The 11130-nt window shown below is 43.7% G+C and overlaps 1 protein-coding gene across 1 annotated transcript in view; it reads right to left on the bottom strand.

Annotated features, from left to right (window-relative positions):
- Positions 1–2609: 2609 nt before the first annotated feature.
- The window catches only part of RASSF8 (Ras association domain family member 8), a 73115-nt gene continuing 64594 nt past the window's right edge, over positions 2610–11130 (bottom strand). The window contains exons 4-6 of the mRNA XM_014889103.2: positions 10102–10991; positions 7983–8127; positions 2610–6897 (exon numbers count right to left, since the gene is read on the bottom strand). Of these exons, the coding sequence (XP_014744589.1) occupies positions 6776–6897; positions 7983–8127; positions 10102–10991 (1157 nt within the window). The 3' untranslated portion in view covers positions 2610–6775. The remainder of the gene's footprint in view (positions 6898–7982; positions 8128–10101; positions 10992–11130) is intronic.

Below are 11130 nucleotides of genomic sequence, written 5' to 3'. Positions count from 1 at the left end.
CTCCATCAGCTTCCAGATGTCTGAACAGAAGTGTGATGATACTGTGATGACACACTCTCACTCTGCCAGAGATCCCTGTAACCTTTCCACAGCCAGAGATTCAGCCTCTAGAAATCAAACTTCAGCTTGCATGGGGGAGAAGCTTCACGGCTGCCCTTGTGGCAGCAAGGAGGGAGGCACACACAGAGCCACCAGAAGTGGCATGAGGACACTGGCAGTGCCTGAGTTGCTCAGAGAAGTGGTGAGGTTGCTCAGGGAAGTTTATAAACTCTGATTGCATCAGTTCTTTGTTGCACTAGCAAATGCCAAACAGACTCTTTTCCAGTCAGCCCTGGACAGCACACAGAACTGACTGAAAAGGATGGGGAAAAAAAGTACACAGCATACCCACCTGGAAAAAAGGACATAATAGACCAACTGAGATTGTTTCCATCCAGTATTTGTGGAGAAAGTTAATGATGAAGTAGTGGCTGACCCAGAAAATACTCATTAACACTAGCTACAATATCAAAGGTAGCAAATACATCATTTTCAAGCAAAGCAATAATGGGGACCATTGCTCATTGTGTCCTACTTCAGACACCAGACATCTTAGTTGAAACAATCATTAAAAATTTGGGTTATAAAGGAAAACTACCTAGCTGACACAGACATGATGGGCAGAAGAATTCAACATGGCTTCTGAACAAAATCGATCATTGATCTGTTCTGCTTTTGCAACTCATTAGTGGTCCAGCTACACGGAGCTAGTTAGTGCTACAGCAACCACATACAAATACACCACTTTGTTCTTTAAAGGCAAAGCAAAAGATCAGAACCATCAGCTGTAGCCCAGGCTCTGCTGAGCACACTAGGAAACCTTAGTTACCACAAAAGGCAGCCAGCTGACTGGCACAGGAGCAGGAAAGGGCACCTTTCAGAGCACAGGGCCTCCACAACTTCCACAGCCTTGACAACAACGCCACGTGCTAGGGCTTCAGTGGACTTCATGGCATTGTCCTATTGCCAGTCAACAGTGCCACTACTGTTAGCTCACTTCTCTTCACATCTAATGAGATTAGGCTCCGGTTAGCTTAGGAAAATCCATTTGTTGGGATATTAAACTAAGGACTGCATTTGGGTGGCTTAAATCACAAGTCTCCAGCTGTATCAAGTTCCCAGCCTTGATTAGCTCAAATGATCTCAAGCAAGCTTCACATCCTCTCTGGTCTCAGCACAATAACTACATCTAAATCGGGCTTGAAAGACCTTCTGCTCCTTGTTCAAAGATCAATTTCTTTCTGCTCCCTTAAGCTTCAGGGCAGCCTGCATTTGTTGTAGGAAGAATCTGTACATTCAGTTCCTCTCCCTGATCACCTCCAAGTGAACCTCTGCCTCTTTGCTTTAAGTTACACTTTCCATTAGTCACTGACCAATTCTGTCATTTCAGGGTTACTGTAAATTTTAATAACAGTTTCTCAGCTGAAAACAAGCTCCTCTTTCCTCTTGCAGTGCCTGGGCTTTATCTGATAGAGATTACAGCACACTTACAGTAAAGGAACTCTCACCTGCCATAGAGGCCCCACACCAACCAGCTGTGTCCCCCACTCCCCGGGAAATTGCCATTTAGGAGAGCTCCTGTGGCCTAATGCTAGACACAGGGCCATTTCTGCAGTTGTTTCAGCTGGACACACTTGGCCCTGGCCTCAGGCCCGGTGTTCTCTGACAGACCCCCAGCAGCTCTGAGAGAGCGTGAGATGTGTGCAACATGAACGGTGCAATCCCAGCAAACCATGAACTGTAAAGACCCAAAGTTTCAGAGGGGAATTTATTATATGGGAGCATATCCAATATTTTTTGTCAACCATTCATGAGAATAATAAAAATAGAAGCTTTTTAAATGACAAAAGATATAGTTACATATAATACAGATTTTCATCTTGCATTGAAGCGGAGCAGTAATAAAATGCTCACTTGTGTTTTCACAGTTTGTGTTGCTTCTCTAAGTTAAAGCATCAGCAACTCAAGTGCTCCAGTCAGAACCCCTAGTTAGCAGTTTCATGGGACGATGGTGAGGGTGAATGCTCCCAGCACTCTGACACACTTCACAAGTACAGCAGGCACACTTGATCCATTTCAGAACTACTAAAATTTTCAAAGGTACCACCGGCTACACTTGAGGCATCCTTGCTGCAACTGAAAGGGTTTTGTATCAGAACACGTTTTTTAGGCCCCAGTCAGAAACACATGGGTGGAACACTCAAGAATATCCTAAATCTAATCTGGTTCAAAGGGCTGAGAGTTGATCCTCTGTGACCCCCTTGTTCTGCTCTCACAAGCACCACACATGAGCACAAAGCTCTAACCAGTACTTGGTCACATGTGTAAAGTGCTTGCAAGACCACAAAGGATTTAACATTCTTCAGCACTCCACTTAGAGCCCTAAAGGCATTCACTGCTTGCATACATTGGTATTTACTACACACACTGAGACCCAGCCCCCAATATTATTGCAATAATTCTTTGCTGGTATAACAGCTGACACACCAAGTTTCACTTAATTAGTTTTCTACAAACATAGAAAAAAAACACCTGAAGAGAGCTAGAACAGCTCTCAATCAGTCACTATATTGGCATTGAAAGCTTTATTTTGAAAACTTTAAGCAGCAATACTGAATAAATAGACAGAATGATTGTTTTGTCATCTCCATACAACTGATGGCCTTCATCCAAAACATTAAAATACTGTAGCAAATAGAATAAACATGCACAGTTCAATGTTCTAAAAAAAAACCCAAACCAAACAAAAAGAAAAAAAAAAAACAAGAAAAAAGAAAAAAAAAACAAGAAAAAAAAAAACAAACAAAAAAAGGAGGTGTAATATAAAAGTAACACTTTGACACATTTTTAAATACAGTACAGACCATTAGAGACTATTTTCTGGAAAAAAATATCTGAATACAGTTTTGTTATTTACATGTATCATTAAGGCCCAATTCACTCAAGTTAATGCACATCAGGAATTTATATGCTTCAAGGTAACTCACTAAAAATAACAAGATCGATGTTTCTTTGATCATAATCATATGATCCCAGTTCACTAAAATAATGCAATACTCTTCATGCCAAAACCAAGGCAATTGCTGCCCCAAGAGGAGATTTTTATTTCACTAAAGGATCTTTTTCCCTCTTACCTCATATATTTGCATATGCTAATGCTAGTAGTGGTAGTTCTCTTCCTCAGGAACTTCCTCCAAACTTGCCAGGGTTTAGAAAAGCAAGCAATCTCAAAGCTAACATACCATTTCCAGAAGCAATTCAGGCACTTGGGAACCTAAGTCCCACTGAAAGATACTGGGAGCTGACTTTTCAGCGTGGGACTTGGTTTCTCCCTTGCTTAGGCATTCAGACTGTTCACCTTAGCCTTAAACTACTGGCTTTTCAGATGGTTCATCCCCCTCTTTTCCCCTAACAACATAGCATCTCCAGCAAAAATAAACTGTATCCTCATGGATGAGAGAGGTAACACAGTTAATTTCCATTAGTAATAAATTACCAGAGTTCTCCATATAAATTCCCTGTGCACTGGAAAATAGTGCTTGTGTATTCAACTATTTAACGCAAGCAAAAAACCCCATTTTTATCATGCTGCCCAGTAAATAATATGGCACTTGTTAAAATTAGTATGTGTAGCTTCCTTTCTGCTAATGCCCCAGGACGTTTGAAACACTTCTGAAAATGGACTTTTTGTACAGTTGCAAAGAAAGAGTGAGTTTCTGCAGTTGATCAGAAGCAAAACTCTAAACACCGTAGTGGAGGAATTTTTCTAACTGTTACACATGGGTCAATTCACATTTAATGCAAGGGCATGCCATTTCTTTTTGGTTTATTTACAGAGAGGGTGAAAATGCTACGGAACTTCAGCCTGGGTGAAATTCAATAAGCAAGTGGAGTATGGTGGGCGCAGGGGAATTTGTCAGTGTCTCACAACTGGCAGGTCTGGATACCAAAGCCTCTCCTTGGCCACAGGAGTGGCTGAAGCTGCAGACGTTTTTTCAGATCACCTTGACATGTGCCAAAGCCCTGGCAAGGAGGGGCCACTCAGGGGTGCTGCAATGGTCACTCCTCAGCCAGCTCCAGGCTGGCCCCTATGTCCAACAGTGCTGCAGTCAGCAGGTGCTACCTTTTAACTCAAATGGCAAATTCCTCCCTTGATTCTATGACAAAGCTGTAATTCAAGCCCTCCAAAGCTGCTCTTACTCTTCCTTTCAATCCTTTTCCTCCTCCCTCCGTGTTACAGAATAACTTGACAGAGAAGGAGAGCAGGTTTTATGATGCAAGAGCCCAATTCAGCTCAAACTGACATCTGTGGGAGATGGACCAGTCACAGAATATGACAAAATCATTAGCTGGGGTAAATATGCTGATCTTCCTTAAAAATACTTCATCTCAGGACAAGACTGTTTCCCCCCACCCCCATGCAGCATAATTTGGGCCAGACTTTGCAAGGTGCTGAGTGCCTCAGTTCTCTAACATCAAGAGGTGCTGAAGATGCAAGATATCCACTGGAGAGGGCCATTTCATTTCTGTAAATTGAACCCAGAATGTAAGGCATATATGCTCAAGTACCTTGGACAGATATTGTCCCCAAACTATGTATACTTTACACTTTTTATATATATATACACACACATTCTTTCTTTTTTTTTTAATACAAAGTCATGGGCACAGTAAACATGAGAACAGAATTGTGATAAACTAACAGTAAAATGGGTGAGCACTGCAAAGGTTTCTCAGGCAGGAATATCTCATTTTCCAGTTTGCTCACAAGGGAAGGTGAAAAAAAAAAAAAAAAAAAAAGACGTGATAAGTTAAACAGTAAAAAAATCATAGTCCATTTGGAAAGGTCCTTTATATATTCACAGCCTTATCTGTTGCTGTTAGTCTAAATACAGCAGCATTTTTAGAATATATGATGCCATTAATAAGTGGAAAGGAAAAAAATTGCATTAAACACTCAAGAATCCTTCATCTTCTGCTATATCTTTTAAAACTTCCAATTGTCAGGAAGCTTCTTTTTAAGAAAAGGAGATTTAAATTAACATTTATCTGCACATCAGTGAATCAACACAAGAGGATGCTAGGAGTTAAGTCTAGTTTTTCTATGGCTAAAAGCTTGGAGTTTCCTAGCAGTGGTAAAATCCTGACCCTGCCAAGGAGGCCAAGCCTTCAGCACTGCAGCAAGGGCACAGTGTCCCCTCTCGTGCCCGGGGTATCTCCAAGGTGGGGATGTTGCTGTGAGTTGATGGTAGAACAAGAAATCCAAACCAGGGAAGGCCCTCCCTTCCCTAACTCATCCATGAGGCCAGCCCCCAACGTTTACAGTGTGTCCCACTGTTGCCAGTTCCCTTCTCCACAAACCTGGTGTCCCCTGCAGCAATCTCACTTCAAGGCCTGCAAAACATGAGCTATTTGGGAGTGGCTGCTTTCTGCAGGAACCCCTTTTTGTTTGATTCTTTCTTAGCTTTGATTGCATTAGAGCAACATCAAGATGGGATAATGTTCTCGTTTCATAAGTTTTGTGAAAAATGACCGCCAAATGTGTGAAATTTCTGCTTGGAAGCTTTACATCCTGTAAGTGACTGTCTTTCATAGGGACAAGTGTCTCCACCAGGGAGCTAAATGAAATCCTGGCCTCACTCCTATCAATAAGAACTCTGCTATTGACTTCATGGGACTCTGCCAGGCTTCTTCCCTTCACAAAACTTGAGTGAATTCTGGAAAGCTGGAAGTGGATACTCATTTGTGTTGTGTCTTTCTTCCCCTCCAACAAGAAGATTTGTTACAAAACAAGAACACTGTAATGGCTAGTGGAAAAAATAAAGTACAAAATCACACACAGTGAAAGCCTCCTACTCTCTTTTGGTAAGATATATGAAGACAAGTCTTACATTGTTCTTTTCTCAAAAGGCATATACAATGTGGCAAAATATTTCAAATATACATTCTATATAATAAAATATCATCTAACTAGTGCATCCTCAATCATATGCTGGAAATATTTTTACCAAGCCAAGGTTTAAAATTAATAAATCTTTCGAACACTAGGTGCTTCATTCAAGGCAGATACAACAGCAAGTAAATCCCACAAATTCACTTTTCAAGCCTTAAAAGGTAGCAATGGATGGAACATGACATATGATGACCCAGAACAGAAATGAACAAAGTTAGTGGTGGGAAACCACTGCAATGGTTCAGCACCCCTCAGAACTCTGCATTGCAGGTTGCTGTAGTTGATCAGATGGGGGATGTTGGTACACACAAATCAAAGTCACCTTGTCAGACTGACACACAGCCATTCGTGATAATTCACAAGTTAAAAATAAAAATATAAAAGGTCAACATTCACAGGTCCATTGATTAAAGGGAATAAATTAAACCTCAGATTAGTTGCATACTCGGTTTCCTTCACCCTCAGTCTTCCATTTATACCTATACAAGGAACAATACTTTCCCAAACACTTCTGAAGTGGCAAAAACAATGACGGTTTTTGCACTTGTGTTGACAGCAAGGTCATCCTTGCCAATTATGAACTGAGAGAGTTCCTGTCTCTTTAGCATCAGTGCACAGGGTATGGCTCCAAGTGGTGTTGGAGGAAGAAGAAAAAAATAACACGGCGGTGTAACAAAAAACCAAAACAAGACAAACTTCTTCCATTCGTCATTGGCAGAATAAAATAAAGTGTATCTTGTCCAGGGTACCTTGCTAGGTCCTCTCTAGAAGAGGTATGTACTGTCATACATAAATGCCCTCCGGGTTAAAACCAGATGACAGGGGGTTCTGTAGGATCCGAAGGTTACTGGGGAGTTGCCTTGAGGAGCCAGGGCGCTTCAGTGACCCAGACTGAAAAGTTGGCTCTGCATGAGAAAAAGCGCAATTAGAAAAGTCATCAGCAGGGGTGCACCTCTTCTCCTCCTTAATGCAATACAGAAAAACTAATTCCACATGTAATAAACTACTGAAGTGCCTGGCTAGGAAGCAGGAGATCTAAGGTGCACACTTCCTACTCATTCAAAACAGAATGAAATCCATGCAAAAGTATTACGCTCCCACGAGAAACATGTACACAGACACACATTATATGGTGGTGTGCAGAAAGAGCTTGAACCTGTACCATAACTCCAAGCTTCAGCTTCCTGCCCACTTAAAGAGCTCATACAAGTGCTGCATTTGAAGGCCTAGTTGTCTTTTCCTCCCTCCCCACCCCCTTGTGCTTCCAGTGCCTTTTGGTTATAAAGTTGTCTGAGCAGAGGGACAGACCCAGCACAGGAGAATGCCAAGAAAAAGAGCCCCTTGGAAGCAGAGTGCTGGAAAAAGCACACAACTGCGCTGGTGCCACAGCTCTGACATGCATTCAAAACGCTCCTGTGGTTCTGCCCAGGAAATTCTGGATCCAGATGTGGGCACGTGCAGGCTGCACTGATCTCACTGGGGGCAAAGTCAATTCGCACCCGCTGTAAAGCCATCTGTGCACGACTTCTGCATGGCTGGCAGCCCAGCTGGATTGGCTCCTATTCCCGTGCGGCTGCTGTCTGGGATTTCTCGGGATCCAGACACATTCCTTTTTCTGCTTTGACAACACCCCCACCAGAAGAGGAAGAACCCAGACGAACAGCAATGTCAGATGCACAATCACGTTCCGTGCTGGCAGCCAGCCACGGCGGCCACTCTCAAAAGCTGCAGGCTTAATGCGCTGCTGATGGGACAAATGCATGCCCAGGCACAGTGGGAGAGAAGTTCTCCATATCGTGCTCTTTATTTAGAGCCTGCTAAACCCTTGGAATGGAAAGAAGTACTCGACGATGCGGTTTGCATTTTAGCGTTTTGCTGTCTTCGCTAAGGGAGCATTCACTTCGCCTAGGAGTGCCGGCACCGAGCGGCAGTAAAGGCACTGCCCGCCCCTTCTCCCTCCCTCCCTCCCTCAGCATCCCGAGGGCTGCACCTCTCTCGAGCTCCACATGTGGGGCCTCCACCTCCACGGGGTCTGCCGGCAGCACCGTCACCTTGGTTCCCGTTTGCTGGATGAACTGCTGCAGGTTCACCTGGCGCAGCTCCTTGGTCAATTGCTCCAGTTCTTGTTCCCTGTCCTGCCAGGAAACAGAAAACATCTGCTGAATAAATAAAGCAGCATTTCATGACCATATTTACAGTTGGGCAACTAATTCTTCTCATTTTTTGCTTCAATTTTTAAAGCTCGAATGCAAATTGAAGAGCTGAAACTTATTTCAATCTTGTAATTTAAAAAGTGAGTCAACACTCACTAGCACTTACTAGAATCACAGAATCAATTTGGTTGGAAAAGACCTCTGAGATCATTAAGTCCAACCCATAACTCTAATTGGGTTTTTCTTAATGTATTTTATTTTTATATTGCTTCTTAGATGACTAGCAGCTGTTTCTCATACCACCTGAGAAAAACTTTGGCACGTCAGCAAATAAAGGTAATAGTGTGAATGCTGAAAAAATAATCAACTGAGCAGCAGTCTGGCACCAAGTCTTACTTCTTCCTGAAGTGTCCAGCATGGCTTGGACAGCTTATTTAATTCTTCTGATCTTAAAAGGAGTAAAATTATTTTCTCTTCTTGTTCTTTGCATTTTTTATTTAAACTTTTTTTGGCTAGAACCTTCTCACTGTGCAAAGGTTTTGTGCAGTGAAGCCAAAGCCTGGCTGGTTCTCCACCCCTTCAAAGCACAGATGATCATTTAGGATCTTTCTCTGTACTTCTGTCACGATATGCAAAAAATTACACAGCTCTGATAGATTACAACAGTCTTGGACTATTATTATTCCCACACACAGACGCTGAGTGAAGAGATATCGTTAACTTTAGGTATGCAATAAAATATTTGTCTATTTCCTCCCTCCCAAAGCTCCATAATGCAGAGCTCAAGTTTATTTTCTTGTGGACTTCCAGATTTGTGCACCTTTAGGTTTAGAACAAAACTGGAAGATCTGAATTGGATGGGAACTTTCTCAAGAAAACCTAGACTATGGAAAGAACCAAGCCAGAAATATTTTGAACTCCATTATAGCCTCAGTAAATGTGACTGAGGATAGATAAAACACATAAAGAGGACTTGAAGCTTTCCATCAGTGCAAATCCTTAAGAGTAGCATGTCTGGAAACTTAGCACAGATAAACATAGCCAAAACTGTTTACAGTTTTCATCCATTTTACTTTGGATGAAAAGATTAGTTTTTCTACCCTTCATCATCTAATAAAAGCAGCTCATACTGACACAGTTCTAAGGCAGGAGTAAGGATATGAAAACCCTTTACATATTCACAGTGGAATCACCTTAATGCCACTGCAGTGCTGCAGAATATATACTATCTGTGAATCGAATATACGAACTGTGAATCCTGGGAATCAGCAAGAACCACAACTCCGACTGATGTGTGGTGCCTTAGGACTACCCTACGTGGCACATAAAAATCCCAGGAGCTCCAATCTTTCCTCCACCTCATCCAGCTAGCAGCTGGAGTTCCTTTATTCTTTCATGCTCTATCACATTCCAGGTGATATCATTAACTTTAGCAAGAACACAGGGATTCTCTTTTGACACATGTGCCACAAATAACTGAGGAGTAGAGAAGATAAAATCCTGAACACAGCAAGTCAGCCAGGAAAAGAGGGGTGCTGTTCTTTAAAACTAAAGCCCTGTAAGGTTGCAGGTACTTTACTTTAGCTCGGTACCTTTCCAGGTGCTGCTTTTGGACTGTTCTTTGTAATTAACATCTTTTGGTGGCAGACAAACCTAACAAAGATCAGAAGTTTATCCTCAATAAAGGCTATGATAGTGCAAATTACTGCTTTTCTTCTCAGACAGTTTGAACGAGCAAGTTAAACACAGGTGAAAAAAAACCTGTCTGCTCTTCAAAAAAACCCCCCACAAACTGAAACGTGATTTGAAAATGAAAGCAACATACTCTCCCTCCCTTTTACCGTGATTCACTTTGGAAAATTTCTTGTGCTGTCTTTCATGGGCTTCATATTTGTGTAAGAGAAATTAGTCACGGTCTTGGACTTTCTCTAGCTATGGATAAAAAGACAGTCTTACCTGTAATCGCTTGGTAGCTTGGCCCAAAGACCTTTCTACTGCTTTAATGCCATTTTCCAATCTCAGACTCTGCTGGCCCTGAATATCAATTTCTCCCTTCACCTTCTCGATCTTTTCCTTGACTTCTTCTTCATTCACTTGGGACTCTTGAACTTCCCGCTGCAGCTTCTCTGCTTCAAGGCCACTCTCCATGTTATGGATCTGAGACACGTAGTCCTTGAGCTTGCTCTCGCACTCCAGGATCCTCTGCCTCATTTCCTGCAGCTGCTCCATCAGCTGCTTTTCGTTCTCCTGTTCAATCTGCAGCTCATTTTCCCAGAACTCTTCCTCCTCTATCTCCACTTCGTTCCGTTTGATCTTCTGCTCCAGTTTGAGGATTTCTTCTTCCAGGCTGGCGTTGTACTTTTGCTCCCAGTAGCGGATCTCGGCTTCGTTGGATTCCAGCTGCTTCTCGATGCTCTGAAGCTTCTCCGTCTGGAGGTGGATCAGTTTCTTCAACTCGTCCGCTGTTGTTTTACAGTTGTTGAGCACCTTTTGCTTGAACTCTGATTCCTTGCTCTTCCCGAAGATGTCCATTAGCCCCTTGGCGCCGCCGGTGAAGGTGAGGGATTTCCTTTTCGGCTCCCTCCTCTTCATGGCCTTGTCCCCGGGCGGCCTCAGCTTGGCCAGGGGCGGCAAGCTCTGCCGGTACAGAGTCCTCTCGGGGATGCGCGCCACGCTGTCCGACGTGGGCCGCTCGCTCAGGGAGGGCCCGGTGCGCCGCAGGATCAGCTGCACATCGCTGGCGTACTGTCCCCACTTGTTGAGGGACACGATGGGGTTCTCGTGCGGCGCCAGGTGCCGCTCCGTGTCCCGCCACTTCTCGATCAGCGTGTAGCGCCCGGTGCGGCCTGCAAGGGAGCACAGCGTCAGCGCGGCCGCGGGGGGGCGCCACCGCGCCGCCCGTGAGGGACGGCCCCGGGGGGACGGGGCCGGGACAGCACCGGGACACGGGGGGACGGCCCCGGGACGGCCCCGGGACAGCACCGG

The sequence above is a fragment of the Sturnus vulgaris genome, chromosome 5 (genome assembly GCF_052056855.1).
Source record: "Sturnus vulgaris isolate bStuVul1 chromosome 5, bStuVul1.hap1, whole genome shotgun sequence".
Lineage (NCBI taxonomy): Eukaryota > Metazoa > Chordata > Aves > Passeriformes > Sturnidae > Sturnus > Sturnus vulgaris.
Note: the sequence above shows the minus strand (reverse complement) of the source record. Positions and strands in the feature narration are given on the sequence as shown.